Consider the following 26,041-nt stretch of genomic DNA (forward strand, 5'->3'; position numbering starts at 1 on the left):
CGAATAGTAATTTTGTAAATTGTAGTGCTGATTCACCGGAAGCATTTGAGGGAAAATATTTTCTGAACGTCACGCGCCGATGTACAATGCTGTTTTTATATATAAATATGAACTTTATCGAACAAAAAAAGCATGTATTGTGTAACATGATGTCCTAGGAGTGTCATCTGATGAAGATTGTCAAAGGTTAGTGCTGCATTTAGTTGCGTTTTGGGTATTTGTGATGCATGCTAGTTGCTTTGAAAATGGCAGTGTGATTTTTTTTTGGCAGGGTACTCTCCTAACATAATCTAATGTTTTGCTTTTGCTGTAAAGCCTTTTTGAAATCGGACAACGTGGTTCGATTCAGGAGAGGTGTATCTATAAAATGGTGTAAAATAGTCATATGTTTGAGAAATTGAAGTTATAGTATTTATGAGGTATTTGTATTTCGCGCAACGCGATTCCACTGGCTATTGACTAGGGTGGGATGCAAGCGTCCCACGTTCCCAGACAGGTTAAAGTGCCTTCAGAAAGTATTCACAAGGTGGGATTAAAATGGATTTGTCATTTTTTGTCAACGATATACACAAAATAGTCTTATGACAAAATGGAAACTTCAAAAAACAAATCCTATCACACCCATTAAACCCTAACTGTTTTAAAGTCACCATTGGCCTCATGGTGAAATTGCTGAGGTTACCTTCCTCTCCGGGCAACTGAGTTCGGAAAGACGCCTGTATCTTTGTAGTGACTGGGTGTATTGCTACACCATCCAAAGTGTAATGAATAACTTTACCATGCTCACAGGGATATTCACAGTACCCTTCTTTGCGAGGCATTGGAAAACCTCCCTGGTCTTTGTGGTTTAATCTGTGTTTGAAATTCACTGATCGACCTTACAGATAATTGTATATGTGGGGTACAGAGATGAGATTGTTGAATTACTATCATGTTAAAAACCACTTTGGGATAGACGTGCCGCTAGCGCCCCACCTCAACAACATCCTGTGAAATTGCAGAGCGCGAAATTCAAAATACAAAATTCGTAATATTAAACATTGATGAAAATACAAGTGTCTTACATCGTTTAAAAGCTTAACTTGTTAATCCAGCCGCTTTGTCAGATTTCAAAAAGGCTTTACGGCGAAAGCACACCATGCGATTATCTGAGGAAAGCACCTCGCACAAAAGCATTACATACATTTTCCAACCAAGCAGAGGCGTCACAAAAGTCAGAAAGTGATAAAATAAATAATTTACCTTTGAAGATCTTCCTCTGGTTGCAATCACAAGGGTCCCAGCTACATAACAAATGGCCCTTTTGTTCGATAAAGTCTTTCTTTATATCCCAAAAAAGTCAGTTTAGTTGGCGCGCTTGACTCAGTAATCCACCGGTTACCCTCGTTCAAAATGTACACAAATGAATCCCGAAAGTTACCAATAAACTTCATCCAAACAAGTCAAACAACGTTTCTAATCAATCCTCAGGTACCCTAATATGTAAATAAATGATACAATTTAAGACGGAGAATAGTATGTTCATTACCGGAGATAAATAACGAAGTGCGCAGCACAACACAACCAAAATGGGAGCCACTTCGAAAAACTACAAATTGTAGCTCATTTTTCAAAAAACAAGCCTGAAACTCTTTCTAAGGACTGTTGACATATACTGGAAGCCCTAGGAACTGCAATCTGGGAGGTATCCCATTCATATTCCCATAGACAGCCATTATAATGAGTGGTGAGCTCAACAAAAACAAATTCCCGGATGGATTCTCCTCGGGTTTTCGCCTACTATATATCAGTTCTGTTATACTCACAGACATTATTTTAACAGTTTTGGAAACTTTGGAGTGTTTTCTATCCAATACTACCAATTATATGCATATCCTAGCTTCTGGGCCTGAGTAACAGGCAGTTTACATTGGGCACCTCTGTTCAGGAGTAAAAATGTGCTTACTTAGGCTTGTCATAAGAAAGTGGTTGAATACTTATTGACTCAAGAGATTTCATCCTTTCATTTATGAATTTGTACAAATTTCTAAAAACATAATCCACTTTGACATTATGGGGTATTGTGTGTAGGCCAGTGACACAAAATCTCTATTTAATACATTTAAAAATGTCAGGCTGTAACAACAAAACCTGGAAAAAGTGAAAGGATGGGAATACTCCTTTTTCCACATTTTGTTACATTACAGCTTTACTCAAATTGATTAAATACAACATTTTCCTCAATCTACACACAATATCCCATAATGAAAGCCAAAACAGGTTTTTTATTTTTTTAAATATGTGCAAATTTATTTATTTAATATATATATATATATATATATATATATATATATATATATATATAAAATGGAAATACCATATTTACATAAGTATTCAGAGCCTTTGCTATGAGACTCGAAATTGAGCTCAGGTGCATCCTGTTTCTATTGCTCATCCTTGAGATGTTTCTACAACTTGATTGGAGTCCACCTGTGGAAAATCCAATTGATTGGACATGATTTGGAAGGGAACCACACTTGTCTATATAAGGTCCCACAGTTGACAGTGCATGTCAGAACAAAAACCAAGCCACAAGGTTGAAGGAATTGTCTGTAGAGCTTAGAGACAAAATTGTGTCGAGGCACAGATCTGGGGAAGGATACTAAAACATTTCTGCAGCATTGAAAGTCCCCAAGAACACAGTGGCCTCCATCATTCTTAAATGGAAGAAGTTTTGTACACGGCCAAACTGAGCAATCAGGGGAGAAGGGCCGTGGTCAGGGAGGTGACCAAGAACCCGATGGTTCTTAATTGACTTGCCTAGTTAAATAAAAAGGTTACAAAAAAAACAATAGGCACATGTCAGCCCGGTTGGAGTTTGCCAAAAGGCACCCAAAGGACTCTCAGACCATGAGAAACAAATTCTCTGGTCTGATGAAACCAAGATTGAACTCTTTGTCCTGAATACCAAGCGTCAGTTCTGGAGGAAACCTGTGACCAACCCTATGGTGAAGCATGGGTGCGGCAGCATCATACTGTGGGGATGTTTTTCAGTGGCAGGGACGGGGAGACTAGTCAGGATCAAGCGAAAAAGTAAGAGCAAAGTACAGAGAGATCCTTGATGAAAACCTGCTCCAGAGCACTCAGAACCTCAGACTGGAGCACACAGCCAAGACAATGTAGGAGTGGCTTCAGGACAAGTCTCTGAACCTGGCCGAACATCTCTGGAGAGACCCGAAAATAGCTGTGCAGCGACACTCCCCATCCAACCTGACAGAGCTTGAGGGGATCTGCAAAAAAAAAAAAATGGGAGAACCTCCCCAAATACAGGTGTGCCAAGCTTGTAGCGTCATACCCAAGGCTGTAATCGCTCCCAAAGGTGATTCAACAAAGTACTGAGTAAAGTGTCTGAATTCTTATGTAAACGTGATATTTTTTTATTTTGAAAATATTAGCAAAAATTTCTAAAAACCTGTTTTTGCTTTGTCATTATTGGGTATGGTGTATAGATTGATGAGGGAAAAAATTATTTAATCAATTTTAGAATAAGGCTGTAATGTAACAAAATATGGAAAAAGTCAAGGGGTCTGAATACTTTCCAAATGCTCTGTATATGACCCTTACCCTAGCTCTTCCCCAGCCTTGATGGTCTCGCAGGCAAAAAAGGCGATATGGGGGAAGCGCAGGTCCTGGTGTGCCGTGAACACCCGGCAGGAGAATAGGTTCGGCTCGCACATGTGGTTGATGAACCGGCTGATGTTGCCATAGAAACGGGCATCTATGCAGTACACGTCACCCACCTGCAACCAAAGAACACACATAAATGGATGATAATGAATAAAGCAGGATCTGCATAATCTGCAGCGGTAGAGATATCAAACAGAATAACAAAGTAAGACAAGTATCAGAAGAATAGAGTGTTTTAGAAACCCCACAAGGATAGGCCTCAAGAGACAGGAATAAAATGCATTTTTGATCACTGGGTAACATTGAAACCTTCAATTACAGTAGCCCAAGTTGAGATAACTAGTTACATTTAGGATTTGTCCTAAGGCGCCTGCAAAGCTTTGGGATTTAGGTTTCATAAGGCGATGAGAATAGTAGCACTGATCCCTACCTTGCTATCCAGGTTGAACAGGTAGGAGTCGTTTTCCCTGACATCTGCCTCTGCATCAGAGATGATCTCCCCCACGTACCTGTGGACAAGAAGTGGGGTCCGGACCCACCAACACCACAAATATCAATGCAGCACCACACACAGATGACATTGCATGGGAAATCATTAAGAACTTGCAGCAAAATAAAGCTGAACTATGCATTGTGAAAGGGGTACGTCTGGGACTCACTCGCACACAAAGGTCCCCTGAGGAATTTCCTGTAGTGTCCGGACCCCCCAGCCCATCCGACTGGTCCGGAACAGCTGGAGCCGGACCCTGAGAAAAACAAACTCTTTCAGCATTGATGTTCTTACAATACATTATACCCAAACATTATCCTCACATGGATTTGGGAAGTCAAATCCATGAAAACTTTCCCATGAAGGACTGCTGTTTGACTGTCATTAAAATACATTTTTCTGATTTAGATGTTCTTATCAATAGGGTTGAGAAGTGTTGGCTTGGTTTCATAAATATGGTAGCATGTATAGACAGTTAATTTGGCCGTCAGTGTGGCCATGTGAGGCGGTCTTGGTATGGTACCTCAGTCCGTTCTGCACCACACGGTTCTTGCATGTTCTCCAGCAGGAGCAGGCGTGGTTACACTCGAAGATAAGTGGCGGTTCCTCACGATAGAACTCGGGGAGCAGACGACCATTCTGAGAACAGCCACGGAACAGACATGACGATCATGCAAGATCATCACTTTCTCAACAATAGTTAAGTACTCGGCCTTACCTTGTCATACCAACAGCGTAGGCTGAGCTGGCCACACATGCAGCTGCTTGAGGAGCAGTTGTCTTTACACACACAGTACTGTGGACAGCAGGGATGAAAAGAGATGGTCATTTAATTTTTCATGACATGCTATCCCAGGGGTGGGCAATAAAAAATTTCTTGAGGGCCACATTGGGATTTCAAAATTCAGCAGTAGGCCGCAAATATTTCTTCAGACAGATTTGTTTGTCAAAAGCAATTTGCGGACCAGAAAAAAAAGCTGTCATTTAAAAGTATAGGTTCCTTATAATTTCGACATACTTAATCTAGTTTTAGACAGTCAAACATGTATTTTTTGTCATTTGTTTTGTTTACCCAAACCTCCCACGGGACAGATTGAATGGATATGTTGCCCACCCCTGTGCTAGGCTGTAAGTATGATCAACTATATGATGGTCTGTCTATCCAGCGACATTACCCACCTGTAAGTGTGTGATGTTCTTGTCTATGTTCACGGGGGAGGTGACACAGTTGTCTGGCACGTATTTATAGTTGTCTGGACAGGGCTCACTATCCACCGAGTTGACACAGGGGACTGGAACTCTCTCATACCCCCGGGCTATGTCTCTGTAGTGTGGAGGGAGATGGAGGCTCAGGTCCCAGTGGACTCCCAGTGTTAGACTATCAATGCATTATTATCAAATTATCAAAACAAAGAGGTAGCCACAAGTGAATGAGAGATAAAAGGAGAGGAAAGGGTACCATGCATTGCCGGCGATAGAAAAATAATGTCTAAGAGCGTAATGCAGGAGATTATTGTGAGAGAAAATGAGAGAAAACAAGGGATTCTACCTGTTGAGGACCTTCTCCCCCTGGGTGCTGCTCCTGGCCTCCCTAATCCTCCTGTTTGTCTGAAGGGTGAGCCACACCCTGGAGCTGCGGCTGCAGCAGTCCGGCGGGGTCTCCCCCTCACGGTTCTTCAAGTTGACATCCACCCCACGAGACAGCAATAGTCTGAGGGACAACAGACCATAGACTTCAACACATCACTTAAGTGTACTAGATGGAATAGTCCTGATATGGCTACAGCCTTGGTTATAATAATGGAGGCTACAGCCATATCAGCGCTGTAGATGGCGATTTTATTACTTATTGCTGAATCACCAGAGCCATTTCCCCTCAACCTTTACTCACATGACACATTCAAGCCTGTTCTCCCGTGCGGCGATGTGCAGAGGGGAGTCTCCGTGGATGTTGACAGCGTGGAGATCACACTTGGCCTCTAGGAGGAGCTCAGCAATCTCCACACTGCCAGAGAATGCAGCCCAGTGGAGACAGATGTTCTCCTCCTTCGAAAACGACAACAGCAGCAAATTCACGACAGTCAGACAAAACAAAGCCATAACAGTCATAGACATAAGTCAGACACAAAGTCATTGAAACAATTTGGCTTGGGGAGGTCATGAGGACCTTCAGTTGCACATGGTTACTGACCTTGTCCCTGATGTTGATGTCTGCCCCTTTATTGAGAAGCAGCTTCACCTGGTTTAGGTGCTTATACTCCGTTGCCCAGATCATGGCCGTCCAACCGCCATCGTCCTAGAGAGTAGCAACATCATAGCTTTAAGAACGGGCCCCTACAGTACAGGATTGTTTTAAATGTCCTAGATATAACAATGAGCAATTTCACTAACCTTCTCCAAGAGATTATATTATAAGAGGGTGAGGATGTATTTCTATTCAAGAGCTCAGAGACCAAACTTAGGTGGCAGGGTTACCACCACAAGGACAAAGAATGCCATGACCTGCCATAGTCACTCAATACCTGCAGCAAGGTCAATCACTTCAAATACCACACCAGGGTACTAAACTGTGCAGTCCCACAGGCATATGGCGTCAGAGGGCCTTTGATGGTGGCATACAAAAGGACGAAAGCTATCTCCTTTTGAAATGCTAAAGCATCCCTGCCACACGTCATTGATATCAGATACATTTTTAGAGGCAAAGAGAAACAACTGTTTGAGAGATGGCCAGAATAGAGGTCAAAGGCAACTTACTCAGCAGTGCATAGTTTTACACAAAGAAATAGGTTATCACACAGCAGGGGAGCTGCAATCCTAACTAATGCATGCTGGGAAAGAGCTGATAATTCCGCAGCGGCTGCAATGTAAGAGAAAACCATTAGGGACCCATGTCGAGTGGATGGGGGCAGCACACCCACCGAGAGGAGAATCAGACCTCTACAGAAAGGATGACACACAGGCCAGAGGAAAATAGAACTGGATCAACATGAAAGCATTCTTGGTTCTGGTTGACTTCAGTAGTACAACCAACATGTGCCATCCTAAGCCATAACCTTGATTGTGCAGAATTACAGTTATGCTCAAATAATTTGGATTTCATTGGTTTATGACTGAAAAGGACAGAACTCACCTGACAGTTGATGTCTATGAGTCCTGTGGAGAGGAGATGCTCCACAATGTTGTAATGCCCAATCTTAGCAGCTAGGTGGAGACACGTGAACCCCTCCACATCCTGGAGAACAGAGGGCAGTCAACACACATTACGCTCCTGTCATAAGATTTGCACTACAATAAAATGCAACCATCCAATAACCAACCAACAGCGCTTGCATGCTATCAAAATACCCTTACCTAGGCCTAAAACGAGAGTGGCACTTCAATACAGCAGCATTAAATCCACTACGCCCATGGAGCTATACATCAAAACATCTTTGGAGGATGATGTGGAAGTGATATAGTGGTGGAAAGAGGGGGTTGGTTGACCCACCTTGTGGCTGGCGATGGCTCCTGCACTCAGTAGGTAGCGGACTGTCTCCAGATGGTTGTTCTCACAGGCCTCCATCAGGGGTGTGCGCTGGTCCTCATCACAGATGTCCAGGTTAGCACCAGACTGGGAGGTAGGGAGGGACATCAAAACTGGATCAATCTACTCATCAATACTATGGACATGTCCTTATACAATGTCAAAATAGGAAAATATTGTCTGATCAAAATTAACATGAGTCCATTATAAGATGTCAATCCATGTTCAACATGATAAGATGGTGAGTCAAAAGACAGATACCAGTGAACGCATTCTGAAAAGCTCAATTCTGCATGTCCAAGTAATGCATTGTCTACCCCATCACTCATCCACTGCCAGGGGGAACCATAGCCAACCATCACCTGAACCAGCAGGTGACAGATCTCCTGGTGGCCTGCCTCAGCTGCTACATGGAGGGGGGTGCGTCTGCTCTGGCTCTCCATCTTAAAGTTAGGGTCCATCCCATCCACTAGTGGACAGAGATGCAGAAAGATACTTTTTTTTTTATCACAAAATCCCAACCACAGAACCAGTTATAAAGAGTGAATGGCCGGATAATGACTTTTGCTAATTGATTAATATAAACATCCTGGCCCATTGAGTTTTGACTGAAGGCATCTCCCTCACCCAGCATGAGAAGGACCTTCTGTAGCTCGCCCTGTTTAGCAGAGATGAACAGCTGCTTGGGGTGAAACCGCAGCTTCTTGGGTCTGATGCACGACACAAACAGGACACATGGAGAAAGTCAGTCAAAGGAATACACACACCCTCACTATAACAGAAAAATCTTGATAGAAAACGGATAAATAATTGAACGTGCATAAACATGAGCAAAGCACACAAGAACGTCAAAGGAATGTACTGTACAATGCACTTTTCACAATACTAACAACAATCTGAAACAATTTAGCCTAACGAGTGCATAGTAGAGCAGCACTCTTCTCTCAACCCTGAGTCTTGGTAGTGTCTTACTTCTCTGTGTCCAGTGCCAGCAGGATGCTCTCCAAGGTCTCTTTAGGGGTGGTGCTCATCCCAATGCCCATCCCAATCCCCACCGCAGGAGTAAGTACTCCGGTTCTGGAGGCCCCAGGGAAGGAGGTGTCCAGTGTGTGCCCAGGGGGGATGGAGAGAGAGCTGTCTGCTCGGCCACTTATATCACCTCCCACAGAGGAACAGGATAGACTGAAACACACACAGAATGTCCGACTACTACAACAGAAGAATGATACGGTTCAAAGTACCAGTGACTTCTTCCCAGACTGAAAGGGAGACATAATCGGAAACCCCCTCTTTCCACCACTATATCACTTCCACATCATCCTCCAAAGATGTTTTGATGTATAGCTCCATGGGCGTAGTGGATTTAATGCTGCTGTATTGAAGTGCCACTCTTGTTTTAGACCTAGGTAAGGGTATTTTGATAACATGCAAGCCCTGTTGGGCCACAACAACCCAGACCAGCTTCAATGGACCTTGGCATATATTCTACAAGTGTCTGGAACTCTATTGGAGGGATGCGACACCATTCTTCTACAAGAAATTCCATAATTTGGTGTTTTGTTAAAGGTGGTGGAAAGCGCAGTCTCAGGTGCTGCTCCAGAATCTTTATACATGACTAAGCATGATGGCATGTTCATTTCTTAATTAACTCAGGAACCACACCTGTGTGAAAGCACCTGCTTTCAATACACTGTATCCCTCATTCACTCAAGTGTTTCCTTTATTTTGACAGTTACATGTATGTATTGAGGAAAATGCTATAGACTGCAATGGATGCCCCCCCCTCCCCCAACTCATTACGCCATACAGTGCTGTGAACCTACCCCCCAGTGGTGGTGTCTGCCCTGCCCTCTGTAGCCCCGGGGGTGGCAGGGCTGTGTGCAGCATATGTGGCGGGCATGGTGGAGGTGGTGTCGGCCTTGGCAATGGTGACCTCCTTGGCTTTGCTGGCCTCCTCTCCACAGTGTGGACAGAAGGTTTGGCCCTTCAGCACCGAGGCACAGGCCCGGTGGAAACGGTGGGAGATGTTGACATCCAGTTGGCACTCCATGAAGGTCCCCTACAACCCAAACACAGCTAGGTCAGTTTGACTACAGTTGGAAAATCCCAGTATAGTTATGTTTTGGAACTTTATCACAAAATTAAGCCCATCGATAGTTCAGTGTTTTACGTAGGACCAGGGGTTTTTCCTAAGCACAGGACATTGGTGCCTTAACAAGAACCATCACTATAACTAGGACCCAGAGCTTTTACTGGCTTACTATAAGACACTTTCTACTAACTCAGAATTAGATGGTGTTTTCCCATTCCCACCCCAGGGAGGTTCCAGTACTTACAGCCCTGCAGAAGAAGCCACAGCCGGGGCAGCATTGGTGCTTGACCATGCCGGCCCGGTGGTCCTCACACAGCACCAGCAGCTGCACCGAATTCGAAGGACGCATCATCTCATGCTTTAGAACTGCACTCTGACATCTGCTTAGCTGTGGGGAGAATGAAAGAGATTTGAGTGAGAAGCAAAGGCTGCATCCCAATTTTCCAGCATTTTCCCAGTGTAGAAAAGAATGGAGAATCAGGAGGCAGCCAAAGTGAACATACGGAATGGAATAAGTATAAAAATAGGATGAGGCCTTGCGTCAGGCTCACCTGTCGGTCGACGCTCTCCGTGGCCATGCATTTCCTGTCCGCCAGTGTGAGGATCTCCCGGCTCTTGGGTGTCTCCATGCGACAGCTGCAGAGGGGTAGCTCCTGCACCATGTCTTCATCCACACCCCCAGAAACTCCTGCACAGAGGACCATCAACTCAGCTCAGCTCATTCAACAGATGTCAATCTGACCCTTCCTAGACACAGGTTTACTGCTCTTCCAAGAGTTTATAGAGATTCATTTGTAAAGACACAAATACTGTAAAGAGCTAAACTCAGCAACAAAAAAGAAACATCCCCTTTCAGGACCCTGCCTTTCAAAGATAATTCGTAAAAATCCAAATAACGTCACAGATCTTCATTGTAAAGGGTTTAAACACTGTTTCCCCATGCTTGTTCAATGAACCATAAACAATTAATGAACATGCACCTGTGAAACGGTCATTAAGACACTAACTGCTTACAGACGGTAGGCAATTAAGGTCACAGTTATGAAAACTTACGACACTAAAGAGGCCTTTCTACTGACTCTGAAAAACACCAAAAGCAAGATGCCCAGGGACCCTGCTCATCTGCGTGAACGTGCCTTAGGCATGCTGCAAGGAGGCATGAGGACTGCAGATGTGGCCAAGGCAATAAATTGCAATGTCCGTACTGTGAGACGCCTAAGACAGCGCTAGAGGGAGACAGGACGGACAGCTGATCGTCCTCGCAGTGGCAGACCACGTGTAACAACACCTGCACAGGATCGGTACATCCGAACAGCACAGGTACAGGATGGCAACAACAATTGCCCAAGTTACACCAGGAAGGCACAATCCCTCCATCAGTGCTCAGACTGTCCGCAATAGGCTGAGAGAGGCTGGACTGAGGGCTTGTAGGCCTGTTGTAAGGCAGGTCCTCACCAGACATCACCGACAATGTCGCATATGGGCACAAACCCACCGTCGCTGGACCAGACAGGACTAGCAAAAAGTGCTCTTGATTGACAAGTCAAGGTTTTGTCTCACCAGGGGTGATGGTTGGATTCGCGTTTATCGTCGAAGGAATGAGTGTTACACCGAGGCCTGTACCCTTCCTGCAGGCTCATCCTGACATGACCCTCCAGCATGACAATGCCACCAGCCATGCTGCTCGTTCTGTGCGTGCTTTCCTGCAAGACAGGAATGTCAGTGTTCTGCCATGGCCAGCGAAGAGCCCGGATCTCAATCCCATTGAGCACATCTGGGACCTGTTGGATCAGAGGGTGAGGGCTAGGGCTATTCCCCCCAGAAATGTCCGGGAACTTGCAGGTGCCTTGTTGGAAGAGTGGGGTAACATCTCACAGCAAGAACTGGCAAATCTGGTGCAGTCCATGAGGAGATACACTGCAGTACTTAATGCAGCTAGCTGGTGGCCACACCAGATTACTTTTGATTTTGACCCCCCCCCTTTGTTCAGGGACACATTATTAAATTTATGTTAGTCACATGTCTGTGGAACTTGTTCAGTTTATGTCTCAGTTGTTGAATCTTTTAATGTTCATACAAATATTTACACATGTTAAGTTTGCTGAAAATAAACGCAGTTGACAGTGAGAGGACGTTTCTTTTTTTGCTGAGTTTACAATAGTGTTACAGTTCTAGACTCTACTATCTCTTCACATATTTTATATTTCTATGACAGACATCACCAGCAGGGGGGGCTCAGGGCTGCTCTGATGAGTAATTTGGCCCAGTGAGGGAGGACAGAGGCCTTGTCCCTTAACATAAATAGAAACTCTTACCAACAGGCAGTTCAGTTCTCAACTACACCACTACCTACTTCTCTTACTCCCCCATCACCAACTCCTTTAAGGCCTCTCTCACCTATGTGCTGTGGGGAGAGCAGCATTTCTTTGGCTTTAAGGTTGAGTGAGTGGAGGGGAACCTCTGTGTAGTCCTTACTGAGGCCTGCCTGGCCCTGGGGCCCTGTGCCTGAAAGGGGAGGAAGAGTTAGCTAGCACAGGGAGGAGAAAGTCAGGGGTAAGAGATATCTCCATGTCTTTATTATAGTCCTCATAAGGCAGAAAGATGGGTTTCTGTACCAGGGAGTCCCTCAGACTTGGGCTTCCTTTTCCGTTTCCTGGATGGCCGGAGCCAGAAGTAGTCTCCCTTTGATTTCTTTGTCAACCTCTTCTTCACGCTGGATTCCGAGCTCTGTGTGAAAGCAGATCAATTGAGATATGTAAAGTTCTATTCTCTCCCATGACCATCAATATACTCCTCACTCTGATGGTAAAACAGATGATGGTGGAACAGACAGAGAAAATGACTGTGCATTGATAATGTTTGGGTTCAGAAAAACACTCCTTCATGCCATTGGATGATGGTCTAATCAGCGGGCTCAAAGAAGGTTAAATTGTTGTCAATGATTGTGTGATCTTACCAAGTCTGACTCGTTCCCCTCTTCTTCCCCTTCCTCCTCAGCTGATTCCTCAGAGTCCGGCTCCTCTCCCAGCTCCCCCTGAACAGACAAGTATCACAACACACAATGTCAAAGAGGTTGGGCCATTTGGAAAGGGGGGTGGGGGATTTAATGGTCTACATTATTTGTGATTCTATATCTGTGATACCTATGAACGTAATAGGAGCATCATTTTATCAAAGTTATAAGCTGGGGTCCAGATAAAGCAAACGAAGATAATGAAGTCAATAGGTTCCAACCTGAAGGGCAGGGCCTGATGTTTCAATCTTCTCCAGGGCTGTGGGGACACCCTCTCCACCCTGCTCCACCTCTTCCTCCCACTCCTCTCCATCCTCCCACCCTTCCTCTGACTCGTTCTCCACCCTTTCCCCGTTCACGTGTGATACCTCTTTAGACTACAAGGAGGAGCAGAGTAATATTACAACATGACACTGCTATAGCTAAATCTCCTAATTACAATACATTTCTTCTAAAACAGTTAAGATAGTCTACGGAGGTGAGACCTGTGCACTTTGAGTTGATTGAAGTTGACTAAACATCTGCAGCACCGCCCCCTGCCTCAGCACTTTCGTTTTCTTCCTAGGGACCAGACTGTATGTTCCCATCTTCCGTTTCTTCTTCCTCGATGCTGGAAGAGAGCGTTCAATTGAGCTCAAGGAGCCATGAACCTCTTACAGAAGCTCTCATTCATACTCCTCTGGCTTTTGCAGCCTTGAAACAAGTAAATAGCCTTCAGTAAGCAAAGTCCTGCCATTATATAACTGCATTTCCATTGTTGTGTGTGGACTGTGATGATTATTTGCCTTATACCCCTGTCCCTCCCCCTTCCAGGGCCCAGTGCGGTCTGTCTGACCTGTCTGGGACTTGGCCGTTGCTGCAGCCGGCACGTCGCTTTGGCTCGGAGGTAACTGGTTCTGGGAGGGGGACGTCTGCTGGGACTTCTCCTCCTCCGGTCCATTCTGACTCTCCTCGTCTGCACCGTATGGTTCTGTAAATTTCCTGTTTAGAAGCTATGGGGATAAAAGAAACAGCAGTGAATCAAGCGGTGGCTATGCTTGATATTTTGTTGCGCTTCACTCACCAGTTGCAGAACCAATAAAACATGTAATCACTGTCCAATGTGGACTATGTCTCATTCAAAGACAAAAATAATTAATGGATTACCTCTTCACTAGGCTAAAGTTAATTACCTTTAGTGTCTGGTTGGATGCTGGCATGGACATGGTTTTGCGTGCTCTGTGTATGGCGATGGACTGCGGGGAGGGGGCGGGGGAGTCGCTAGCAGACATGCCGTTTTTAGTCTCTGCGTCTGAGGTCCCCTGTCCCGACGGGGACCCGGCATGCTGGGTGTCAGTCCTTATTGCGCCCAGACTGTGGCCGCTCCCGGCTGCCAAAGACGGGAAAGTTTTGGCGGCGTGTTCAATCATGGTGGTGCCTGAGGGCAACCAGCTAGTCCTGTGTGGGGCAGCCGTCGAGCCCGGCGAAGACCCCCCCTCCTGCTGCTGCTTGCTGAGGATGTATCCATTACTACCGGTGGTGGAGCCGTGAGGCAGGTCCGTCTCCATCATCCCATTCTCTATAGCCACCTGTGACCCGTTGGCCTGGGAGACCAGGGGGGTGGGGTTCCTGTGTCTGTTCCCCAACTCTGCACTCTCATAGGTCCCATTTAGCTCCGCCTCTGCTCTGGGACTGGACCGCAGTCTGGCAGCTACCTCCTCGTCTCGCGATACATCTTTAATAGTAGATATCAGTCATTCTCACAGTATGGCCTTATGTTAGTTCAAGAGAGGACATACAGGTAACTGCCAAAATAATGAAAACAGTTAAGTGAATGAGGGATACAATGTGTTTTGAAAGCAGGTGCTTAGGTGTGGTTCCTGACTTAATTCAGCAATTCAAATCACATCATGCTTAGGGTCATGTATGTTATTTTGGCTACCATAGCTATGCCCCCATAGGTTGACAATGCCCCCACCCACAGGGCATGAGTGATCACTGATTGGTTTAATGAGGAAGAAAACCATATGCCATGGCCGTCTCAGTCACCTGATCAACCCAATTGAACACATGGGAGATTCTAGAGCAGCGCCTGAGAGTGTTTTCTACCACCAACAAAAAAAACGAATTATGGAATTTCGAGGAAGAATGGTGTTGCATCCCTCCAATAGAGTTCTAGACACTTGTAGAATCTATGCCCAGGTGGATTGAAGCTGTTCTGACTTGTGGTGGCCCTACTAAAACACTTTATGTAGGTGCTTCCATTATTTTGGCAGTTTGGCAGAGTACACCTTGCCATGTTTAGCTGTGATGACTTTAAAGATGAACTCACTTCCCACCTCCACTCGGTCCCCAGGTGACTCCATCCCATCCTCCATGGACTCCCCTTTAACCACTCTGCCTTTGGCCAGACCTGTGGGCTGACAGCACACATATACACTTAACTCCATAAACAGCGTCAAGAACACAGCTATGGTCAGAGAACGTCCTTTATAACAGCATGCTGGAAAATAAGCAGCCCTGCTACGCACTAACAGAGCCCTACTCTGTTTCCATATACAGAAGTTACAGACTAACACAATGCACTCATTAACCTGACCTAAGTAGCCAGGCGTTATCCATTTCACCTGATTTTTTAACTTAGCCTAAACATTTCAAAGAATGCGGTAGGTTGAAGTATTATTGGAAGCGTATGATCCCCATGGCTGAAATAGCATACAGCAGTAGGAACTGAATCAAACAGTGTCTCCTCCAGAGAGCTGCATTCTGAAAAGCTTTACCTACAATGTCTCAAACTTCCAGAAGAGGAATCTCATGCTCAAACAACTTATCGGAGACCTAAGACACCCAAAGACAATGTGATTGGAAAGGTTAGCATGGTAAAGACCTATTCAGGGAAAATAAACAATCGCATCTTCTGTTCTTGTTTGCCTTGCCTCATTCTGTCTCGTTTCACTGATGTACCTGGCCTCACTCTTTCAATACAAGGTAATGCAATCTTCCAGCAGCACCAGAAAACAGCAATGGAAGGAAATTCACCATCTTCCCCCTCCCCCGTGACAACCCAGGCCCCAGACTGGCCCACAGACGGCATTGGCCGTGGAGCATTTATGGTGATAGGGCCTCTGCAGACGTCAGGGCATTCTTGCGCTTCGTGGAGCAGCGCAGAACTGTTGTGAAGGAAGTGAGTTTGTTTATACAGGACCTCCTGCCCTCACCTACCGTCAACCAATCATGTCAATGCTGAGCTATAAGGAGCCCTCCGCAATGTTACAGAATGAGAGGCGCACAGTGATGCGCTACAGAGCTCATTTTGGTCTCTGCATGCCTCCGGAGGCTCTGAAATTGCGTCACACCATCCATATGGCGCCTCCGACCACATTTTCAGATCAACCATTAATTGGCTTTAAAACCATCACAAAATGTCTACTCTTAAAGCACCCTTCTCTCAGTCTCCAGCAGGGGAGCCACTACACAGTCTTCTTATATTAGCTCAAGGTTGTGCTTTGGAGGATATTGCCTAGCATTAGCCTTCATCACCAGCTGTCCACGGCCACCTCCCCCCCAGTCACCTCAGCCACAGAACGACCCCCACCTTTTGGCACCCAGCTATCATCAGAAGCTGATGAGGACTGGATCTATTGGATCAGTTACAGAGGCCTCTCGTTTCAATGTGTCCTTCAGGATTAGCCTGGCCAATGCCTGTCAGAATAAAAAAAAGACACCTCAGCCTAGCTGCTAGATTTGAGGGAAGAGGTTTTTGCCATGAGACCCTGCTCTCGTGACCTGGATGCATCTCTAGAATCTACAGGGAGCATCACCTGACAGAAAACATGGTGCTAAGGCTGATAATTCACCTTAGAAAAAAACAACCAATAGAATCTTTAAAAGTAACCCAACCAATAGGCTAATTTCTTAAGTCTGAGCAAAGGGATATGTGAATTGTCTATGACCACTGACACTCCAGTGGACAAAGACACAGGTGTCCTTTGCCAGGCTTTTGACAATGTAGTGATCTTTCTGTAGAGCAACACTTGTAACTCAGTGGTTCTACAGACAAATCTATTAGTATTCTGAGCATTCTGACTTGTATCCTCTGGGTTATGAGAGAAATGCAATGAAGAAATGAAGAGATGCTCTTTCACGTAGATATTTTATGAAAAATCACAACCATATAAAAGGCTAAGTCTTCCAACATTCAACAGATGTACATTTAGCTTTTTCAACAGTTACAGGGTAAATATGGCTTACTCGTCTGAGAGACTAGCAGCACCCAAAAGCAAGCTGATAACTGTCAGGCTGAGGCACCCAAAGAAGAAGGATCTCTGAGATATTCAAGGAGTTCCAAGGTGTGTGGTCGACACACATCTATATGGGAGGAGGAAAACCCTTTAGTTTTCCTTCATGGTATCAAGAAACCTTCTCTAACCATGCTACTCCATGTCCTTAGTCCTCCCCCTAGTGGGTAAAAAGGGAACTTGCCCATTGGAGAGAGAAGAGAGGGGGAGGGGAGAGCTGTCTGCAGATCTCCGCCATTTCGTAACCAGATTGTTTACTGACACAACGTGGCCAACGCTGCATTTTTCCACTAGGTGGGGGACATGGAGCCAGGATTTGCGTGGGTGGGGGGATGGGAGCTCAAAGGCAGATCCACCTATGGGTTCTAATAAATAATTAGCGCACATGAGAAAAGACAGATCAGAATCATTACAAATGTAGGCTACATTATAAAAGCCTGTACAAAAATGTATAACTAAAGCCAAACAAATTCTGAGATACTGTATAAAAAAATATTTAAAAAAAAAGACAGGCTTTTAAAATGTAAATATCAGAGTCAGACAGTGTCATTTAAAAATGACTGTGCATCTATCTGCCAAGTATTTCTTGCCAAAAATCGATCTAATTGCAGTGAGGTCAGTGCAGCCTATAGGCCTAGCTATCTTAGGTTGTTTCTGATGCCAGACTCCTGAATTAGGCTCATCTAGCTAATGAAAGGTGGTGAATGATTAGAAAACATCTAATACAGTCCAGCATAGTAAACAACAATTAAGCCTTCTCCTATTGCAGGTGTTAGACTGCCCATGAGAGCAACACCCTAAAGGAAAGCCGGTAGCATGAACAAACAGTGAGGAGTTTGGATTTACACCAAACAGAAAAATCAACTGTTGTTACAAAGCCATTTTGAGTGTAAAATGCAGGCACCATCATACTGGATAGTGAACATGGTGCGGGACAGCACTGAGGCTAGGCTATTATAAAGACCTGGGTCCCGAGGCTGACTATTGCATAGAATTATCCTGAAGTCATTTCTCTTTCTTCTGTTTCTATCCAATGTCTTTGACCATATGGGAGATTTTCCCTGCAGTACCTCATTGGCCCTTTGCTGAAGGAGAGGGTAAGGCTGCAGAGGGAGAAAGAGGATTGAAAAGAGGATGGGACTCAGTCCTAGAGTGCCTGCCTGGCAGGAAGGAGAACCATTCGAGATTACCAGGAAGTCTGATCTCTGCCCTGCACGCAGTCATCTCCAGCCTGCTCCTTTCCCTTGTGTCAATGATCCAAGCACAGCTAATGAGTCCCTTTCGCACAATACGCAATCAATCCATGGAGATTTCTCAAACAGCAGGATCGGCGAAACACCTCGGTGAGACAAAAAAAATAAAGAATCTAACCCCTGACCCAGGTGAACACAGTCCATTACTAACCATTTCACCACAGGGTAGAGGTTTGCTTCCATATGCAATGTTGCAATCAAAGATCACATAAGGCTGAAAAGTCCTTGATTACTGATCAAGCTCTCTGTTAAAGCCCTCTGTCATGGACTCTGAAGACTGGCTGCACCTCCCAGGGGCCAAAGAACTGCCTCCTCTGAGCAAAGACCAGACCAAGCAACCGATGACAGATTAGCAGCCTAAATGTCAATGGCAGAGACGACAAAGCCACAAAAAAAATACATGGAAATACAGAGCAAGTTCAATGTGTCTCGACAGAGGACGATTCAAAAGCAACCAAGGGGAAAGTGTAGGCTAACGTCTCCTTCCCTGTGGTAAATATGCGCTTGCAGCAAGCATCATACCTGCTTTCTCCTGATGGGCTCCATTGAGGAGAGTGGTTGAGAGGGACAGAGAGAGCGAGCAAGAGAGAGAGCGGGAGTCTCGAACGGATTATTCCTCTTTTCCTTGTCCTCCCCACTTGCACACATTAATCTCGTTGGTCATGTGACCCAGCAGCTCCCTCTGTTGGTCTCTCTCTTCAGAGGGCTTCCGCAGAGCATGCTCAGTCAGTTCAAATTTCAGTGGCTCTTTTTTTCCCCGTCTCTCTCGCTCGCAACCTGTTTGCTAATGAATGCGCGCAGATATTTCAAGAACAGCAACAAAAAATGAGGAAAGGTAGCTAGGCAAGGGGCCGAAGAGGAGAGCTGCACGTGAGTCAGAACCCTAAAGACAACATATGCTCTCCTTCACAAGGACAAAGAGCCCCAAATGTAACCAACATGGGAGCGACTTTCAACCATTTTATTTCTGTCAAGGCATTGGTCTCCACAGAGCCTCAGGCCAGGAAAAGGAGAAGATAACACACAATGATATCAGGCCTAACCAACTCAACAACTACTGTAATGCACCTGTGAAATAGCCTAATGATGCCCACTTCACTGTAAAAGCTAGGAGAGGACAGAAAAGGTCTCTAGCTCTCACTGTTCTCTGACATGAATCAGACAGATCTCATGTTAATTCTATTTAACAAAATAATTGGGCAATGACCAGGGGCAATAACAGAAAGGATAGCTCGAGGATGAGGACACTCTCTGAAACATGACCATTTCCCCCAAAAAGCAAAAGCACTGCCAATGATCTGTTGCTACCTTCTGGCGCAATAATTTTTCAGTTTGTGTATAATTCAGAACACCAAAGCTTATTCTAGGATCTACTCCAATCCCATTGATTCACACTGCTGGGTAACTGGTCCACCTCTCGAGAGGTGAAATGCATTATCTGTGCATAGTCAGGATCTCTCCCTACTCTTGCTTCCTCTCCTTCTCTCTTGCCATCTGCACTTCTCCATCTCTAAAGGGTGGGAGGCATCAACATTTCCTCTCCGACTACGGAATTCATTTCTTATCCTCAGGCTGAAAACCACAGGGCAGCACCACACAATACCTCCCAGAAGAGCTGGGGAAACTAGCACATATCACAATAATGCAGGGTCTTCCTCTGATTTGATATGCACACTTGTTTTCCCCCATCCTCTTTTTCACCTCTCCAGAGTGAGGTCTTTTCATTTGTTGTGGTAAATGAAAACACCAGAATGAATTGTTTCCCGCCAAGCTGATGTGAAGTGGAAAGTATTTCAAGGGAGGATAATATGGAAATATCCCTTTTCTCAGAGATAGTTTGATAAGGACACTCAAGAAATGGCACACGGGCCTAGTCTTTCAGAATGTCTAATCGCTATTCTGGGATTCCCTGTTATGAGTGGAGTGGCTTGAATTTTTCCAAAAACTTTACTAATAACAAACCTTTCTCCAGAACATTAAGATAATTAGCCTACATAGGCTGGGAACTCAACAGTGCTCAATGCTTCTGCCCTCTGTGTTCATGCTGCTCTATTTTCATGGAGGTTTCAGGCTGTCAACATGGAACCACAAAGCAGAGTGAGAGTCCGTCTACTGCGCATGCTCAGTAGAAGGCATCTCAGCCATTTTGAAGCTATGAACTAGCCAAGTGGCAAGCGGTGGTGTAGGATCTGATAAAACCTGGCAGTCCCTTCTATCAAAATAGTCAATCTTTACACATCGCTGAACAAAAAAAATCTGTTTCCATTTTCAGTTTGGACAGGAATTAACTTGTTTTCTTCTGCCTCGATAGAGCCAACGCAGGAAGAGAGCAAGAGGGGGAGAGAGAGAAAGAGTGCATGAATGAGAGAGAGCAAGAGCGTGATGGAGAGAAAGAGGGAGAGAGAGAGAGAGAGAACGAAAGAGCGAGAGAGAACGAAAGAGTTGTTACAGGAGCTCTGGCCAGGATCTCTGTCAGTCTACTAGCAGCAGTGTATGCTACCACACACCCACAGAAAGCAGGGGGCCCACTGCCAATGAGACATTTAGTCCTTATCTCTTCTGGCTAAGGCCACTACAATGAGTAGAACCTATGCACATGCATGGCAATTGAGGCTACCAGACATCACTAGTACACTAAAATAAACTATGCTAAAAGCCTTGAAGAAAAGGACTTGACAGATACTCTTCTACAGTCGGACAGTTTCTACTGTACTCGTCTGCCATCACACAAGCTATCATATTTTAACACCCCATCTGAAATAAAACATAGCACCATTAATTGCAAAGGTGGGAGGATTCTCAGGATTACATGCAATGTTTTTAAGAGAGCATACAATTCAGCTAGATTTGGAAACATCAATGCTGTTCATTGGGAACAAAGTCTTTTCCCAGATCAGCCCCCATTAATTAAATCAATGAGTCAGAGTGGAACACAGGACTTCTGCTAACCTGTCCCTGCTGAGCTTCTGGGGTGGATGTGGATTTCAGGCCCCTCTACATGGAGCGTTCAGATGATAGTCCATCAGTCTTTACCATGGGAATGTGGCTTAGCCATAGCCACATACTAGGCTATAGCCAGCTGATCAAGTCTTGCTGCTGATCTGGTTCCCGTGATTGATACTAGAGCATTTTTAGTCTACAGGTAAAAGACATGGCCCAGTCGTGGTACGTTGACACAATTACATCGATTAGCCTAATTAGCCAATTAAATAATCCATTCGTCCATCATGAGTTTTCACTTAAAAACAAAGAGACAAATGAAGGATATTCAATTCCCAAACTGGTTGCAGAGAATACTTAAAAAGGACAGAAGTCAGGCAGTGAAAGACAACACGATCCATGTGAGCAAGCTCCAATTGAAGATACTTGAAAATGGAGATTGTTATAATGCTGTCCTTTTTTCTTTAAGTTGAGCCCCCAGGCAACCATTGAAGTACCTGGATAAAGCAGTGAGTGTCCATTAATGGGGGAGGGAGAGGGCGAGAGTTGTGCTCCACACTCCAACATCTAGCTTTCCACACATGCAGCGTCCCAGCTCAGGTCACATGACCAACTCTCAGAAGAAAGCTCTGCCATGGCCCTTACTGGGCATGCTCAGATGGAGCCCTGCTGTTCTTCATGGAGAAGGAAGAAGAGGAAAAAAACATTGCAGCCATTTCGTGAAACAATATCAAGAGACAATGGGTAAACTGTCAAGGGGTCTAACATTTCAGAATGTTCATGTCTAGTCATGAAATCATCCATTTGTACGCAATCAATCGGTGACACGCAATCCAAAATATTATTTTCTGTTAATAATCACATCAACAATATTTTCCAGAGGATTTAGGATTAGGATGGCCGGAAAAGTTTTTGGGGTTGAATATAAGGGTAACAGTTTATCTGACCAAGTCTTTCATACTAGATCTAACATACATTTGCAGAGAGAGAATAGCCTCTAAAATAGCCTAAATCTTGATCACTTACCTAAAAGAAAGATCTTCTTGGAGGTGTACCATACTGTAAGAGTAGGATATTACATTAATTGAAACAAGGACTATAACAATGCACATGTCTAAAAATACTAATTATACTGCCCTATGTCAATCTACCCTATTACACTACCCTACGTAGCCTAACACAGTAATCACTTTCCAGTCACAAACCTGAACCCCTCCAGGGGCCAAGAATTTCACAATTCTTTATCTGGATAAACTATACTGAGGTAGGCCTAAAACGAAGAGTCCAGATGGGTCATTGTCAGCTGTTTTGTACAGAGTAACACTAACAGGATATATCGCCCAACAACCTGAATGGTGTTGATAACTGCCTTATGATCAGTTGACAGCATCTAGAATTACATCAATTAAATTGTTTGCATTGCAACGCAAATTATCTGTAGAACACTGCTATACTCACTTTACATTAATTGCACTGCTGCTGGGTTTATTTAATCAAAAAGTATCCTGAACCAAAAATAGGCCTCCCCATTAAATAAGTGTTTCACCGAAAAGAGGCATAGCATGTTTTCCGTTCAAGAGTAGGATCTGTGTAGATGATAAGCTGCATGCTCTATCATGACCCAAAAAACAGGAATATGAGGCTTTTCCCATCACACAGAATCTTCAATCCAAGCAAGATCGATAAGATGCATCCCAAAAAACAAAACAAACAAACAAAAAAAATCACCCAATTCACCTACTCCTTTTGCCACTTCAGATATCAGTGGAAGGCACTTCAGCCACCTCACACCTGAATTAGCTAAACCCACACACATCCTACCTGCACATCACAGGCTACAATAGGTTTAGGCAACATACAGCTTGTGGCCTGATTGATAAATCATTGTTTTATCAGTTACCTGACAAATCTATAAGATAGAAGGAAATAGTGTGATAACCACAAAATGAGTGAATTAATGAATATATTGAGAAATAAAGACCAATGATGTCCCCATTCCATCAAAACAGAAGACTTCCAGTATAAGGTTGCAGTAATATAGAATGTTTACACCCCACCAGCCTAGCCCACAGTGCACCATACCTTTGTCTGTAAGCAACAGAGAGGCCGTGCCTTCAAGGAGCTGAGCTGACGCCATAAGAGTGGGTGGTTCCTGTGAAGGCCAAAGAGGCCTAGTTGTCTGCTCTGATCAGTACCCCGTCTATACAGCAGGAGCAGCAGAGCTCAACTCAGTGCTGAGCATGCTCACTGAGGCCCAACATCTGTCAGTCAGAGGGAAAGGAAAGACTGCAGGAAAGAACTAGCTTTCCTGGCTAACAATGAGCAAGAGGTGAAACTCTCCAGCGGTATCCCCGTTTACCCACACCAGTCTGACTTTCTTGTATAATCAATACAACTCTCTTTAGCAAATGTTTTACTTCTGTAAATAAATCATTTGTTGAATGATCATTTTAAGGTTAATCTCTCGACTAATGTTTTCCAATACTCTCATCCAAAATGCCGGCAAATGGCCGAAACAACTAGCATAGAGCCAAGTTAGGTCAGGCTCTCTCTTTGACAGTCTCTGCCCAATAGAGATCTTTGTCAAACAACAATGAAGCCTCTAGGGCCCTTCTTTTAGGGAGCCACCACCAGGGCCTTTAATGAGAATTTAAGCATACACACTTACAATAGTAACCTTCAAAGCAAGGTAGGATAAGGCAACATGTCAGTAAACCATCAAATGTCTTCTTGATTCACAGAGAAACCAGTCTAAACAACACTGACAACATCCACTCCTCTGTGTTCCCTGCCAAAGCGGTCTCCATTGGCATGGCGTGTGGTTATTACTGGCACGTGCAGGATATTGTATGCATGAAAAAAAACAAAGTGTTGCCTATGCGGCTCTGGACCTATAATTAATGGATTTTTGGGTGCAGAAGACAACTGAGGATTTAGAAAATGAATCCCTTTCAACAAGCCTGATGCACCTTGTCCCTCACAAAACTGACATTCAAGTTCTCAAACAGATGAAGATGGTGCAGAGGGCTGCCCCGTCAATGGAAGGAAGCTGTCAGGTGCTGAGGGAGACAGTACACGAGTGACACGTCATTCGAGCTCCCTCTGTCGGATAACAGCGGATTATGACAAAATTGCAAACGTACATGAGAGTTTGAGTAGATGTTACCAAAGTCTGTTGACATATTGATCATATTACTTTTGTAAGGCCCATATGAGCTGAGCATTCGACATTGTTGGTTAATAAGTCAACACAGGGTGGTGGAAAGTGCGTGCAAGCTAGCTATCTACAGTAATCACGTCTGGCTACACTGTAGCTATCTAACAAATCCCCATGCATACAAGCTTTGCTTATCTGAAGCGTTAGCGATTCTTTTAAAAGTCACCAGATTACTATCTTGTGTTATATTGATCTCACAATGTTTCGTTACTAACCCCCACAGTTAGCTAGCGAGTAGGAGTTCCACGCTAGATGGCTAGTTATATTCTACATGCTCAATATGTAACTTTTGATGTCTCGTGCAGCCAACACCAGCAATACTACTGGAAGTTTGATTTGAGAGGAAACTTGGCTTTATTCGATGCTCTTAGGTACAGAATACACTGACCAGAATAATGTCGCTTGCTACCTATCAACCAGACGTGAAAAACAATTTCGTAGCTAAGTTATAAATGATAGTTAACTACATCCTTGGCCGAAAGCCTTGCTTGGACCCAATATACTGATGAATGTACACATCCTACATAACTACTAAAGTACTGTACACATGTTATACTCATATACTGTCTATACACAACATAATATACATAGCTATACATTTATTTTCCGAACTCTGACATTGCTCGTTCTGATATTTCTTAGTTCATTTATTTTGTTGTATTGTTAGGTTGGATATTACTGCACTGTTGGAGGTAGGAACATAAGCATTTCGCTGCACCTGCGATAACAGCTCCAAAATGTGTACGTGACCAATCTAATTTGATATATAGTTATCCCCAGCCATGGCAACTCAGGTTCGCTAATATTAAAACTAACGTTAGCTAGCTTGCTAAGCTAATCAGCTGCCTAGCAGGTCCCAGCATGTGGGCCAGTGGAGAAACAGACTGCTCTTGCAATAGCATATGCACAAAATTAAGTTGAAAATCATTGCAAGAGTTAAACTAATTACAATAATGTCATGTACGTGTTTTGCACAGGCAAACCAGACGTGAAGAGACGATAGTGATAAAGCCCTGACAATTGTATGACTGATACCACAACGACAGCGCTGAATCCATCAACTTGCACAATTCAGATTCAAGGGCCGCGCATCCTCCTAACGACACAAGCGCATTCAATCGCCATACCAACACAAAAGCTCATGATAGAGCCGGGCGGGCAGTTTGAAATTGACTGCAAGCATAGGTCTCACGACAGTTATCCAAGTTCCGCTGTCTTTCCCTAAAACTATTACATTTGTTGCTACCAGCAAGCCCACATATTCATACAAACCCCCCCGACATGTGATGGAAATCAATCTTGATGTAAATGTGTCTCTCGCTTACCTCGGCTTGCACGGAAGCCATGGCTCTTTTTGCCTAAACAGTCTCCGCCCACTTTACTTTTACGTCATCACATTCGTTTCCCTGACGTGCAGAGGAGGGTAATGGTTAGAAGGGATACAGCTTTTGTGAAATTATTAACGTAAAAAATATACATTTGGGACATTTTTGCTTACTCTAATCCTTTTCCTAACCTAATTCTCCTAACCTGCTACGTTAAATATCCTAACCTGCTACGAATTCAAATA

General features: G+C 44.3%; 1 protein-coding gene across 8 annotated transcripts in view; it reads right to left on the minus strand.

Annotated features, from left to right (window-relative positions):
- LOC106567479 (histone-lysine N-methyltransferase EHMT1) overlaps window positions 1-25,878 on the minus strand; it is a 28,857-nt gene extending 2,979 nt beyond the window's left edge. Inside the window, exons 1-28 of one of the 8 annotated variants that reach the window (XM_082955418.1) lie at window positions 25,797-25,845; window positions 22,281-22,313; window positions 21,752-21,928; window positions 15,096-15,183; window positions 13,957-14,498; window positions 13,620-13,776; window positions 13,270-13,394; window positions 13,006-13,161; window positions 12,728-12,805; window positions 12,387-12,498; window positions 12,169-12,276; window positions 10,323-10,459; window positions 10,016-10,159; window positions 9,503-9,738; window positions 8,652-8,861; window positions 8,307-8,389; window positions 8,042-8,148; window positions 7,644-7,766; window positions 7,287-7,388; window positions 6,348-6,452; window positions 6,048-6,202; window positions 5,706-5,867; window positions 5,336-5,534; window positions 4,875-4,952; window positions 4,680-4,795; window positions 4,326-4,412; window positions 4,097-4,175; window positions 3,604-3,779 (exon numbers count right to left, since the gene is read on the minus strand). In XM_082955418.1, coding sequence (XP_082811544.1) covers window positions 3,604-3,779; window positions 4,097-4,175; window positions 4,326-4,412; window positions 4,680-4,795; window positions 4,875-4,952; window positions 5,336-5,534; window positions 5,706-5,867; window positions 6,048-6,202; window positions 6,348-6,452; window positions 7,287-7,388; window positions 7,644-7,766; window positions 8,042-8,148; window positions 8,307-8,389; window positions 8,652-8,861; window positions 9,503-9,738; window positions 10,016-10,159; window positions 10,323-10,459; window positions 12,169-12,276; window positions 12,387-12,498; window positions 12,728-12,805; window positions 13,006-13,161; window positions 13,270-13,394; window positions 13,620-13,776; window positions 13,957-14,498; window positions 15,096-15,183; window positions 21,752-21,775 — 3,689 coding nt within the window. In that variant the 5' untranslated portion in view covers window positions 21,776-21,928; window positions 22,281-22,313; window positions 25,797-25,845. Of the gene's footprint in view, window positions 1-3,603; window positions 3,780-4,096; window positions 4,176-4,325; window positions 4,413-4,679; window positions 4,796-4,874; window positions 4,953-5,335; window positions 5,535-5,705; window positions 5,868-6,047; window positions 6,203-6,347; window positions 6,453-7,286; window positions 7,389-7,643; window positions 7,767-8,041; window positions 8,149-8,306; window positions 8,390-8,651; window positions 8,862-9,502; window positions 9,739-10,015; window positions 10,160-10,322; window positions 10,460-12,168; window positions 12,277-12,386; window positions 12,499-12,727; window positions 12,806-13,005; window positions 13,162-13,269; window positions 13,395-13,619; window positions 13,777-13,956; window positions 14,499-15,095; window positions 15,184-18,836; window positions 19,071-21,263; window positions 21,732-21,751; window positions 21,929-22,280; window positions 22,314-25,796 lie in introns of those variants that run through there. The other 7 variants (XM_082955419.1, XM_082955420.1, XM_082955422.1 and 4 more) reach the window with 7 other exon arrangements.
- Between the last annotated feature and the right edge of the window lie 163 nt (window positions 25,879-26,041).

The sequence above is a fragment of the Salmo salar genome, chromosome 01, assembly GCF_965601325.2.
Source record: "Salmo salar chromosome 01, fSalSal1, whole genome shotgun sequence".
In the NCBI taxonomy this organism is placed as follows: domain Eukaryota; kingdom Metazoa; phylum Chordata; class Actinopteri; order Salmoniformes; family Salmonidae; genus Salmo; species Salmo salar.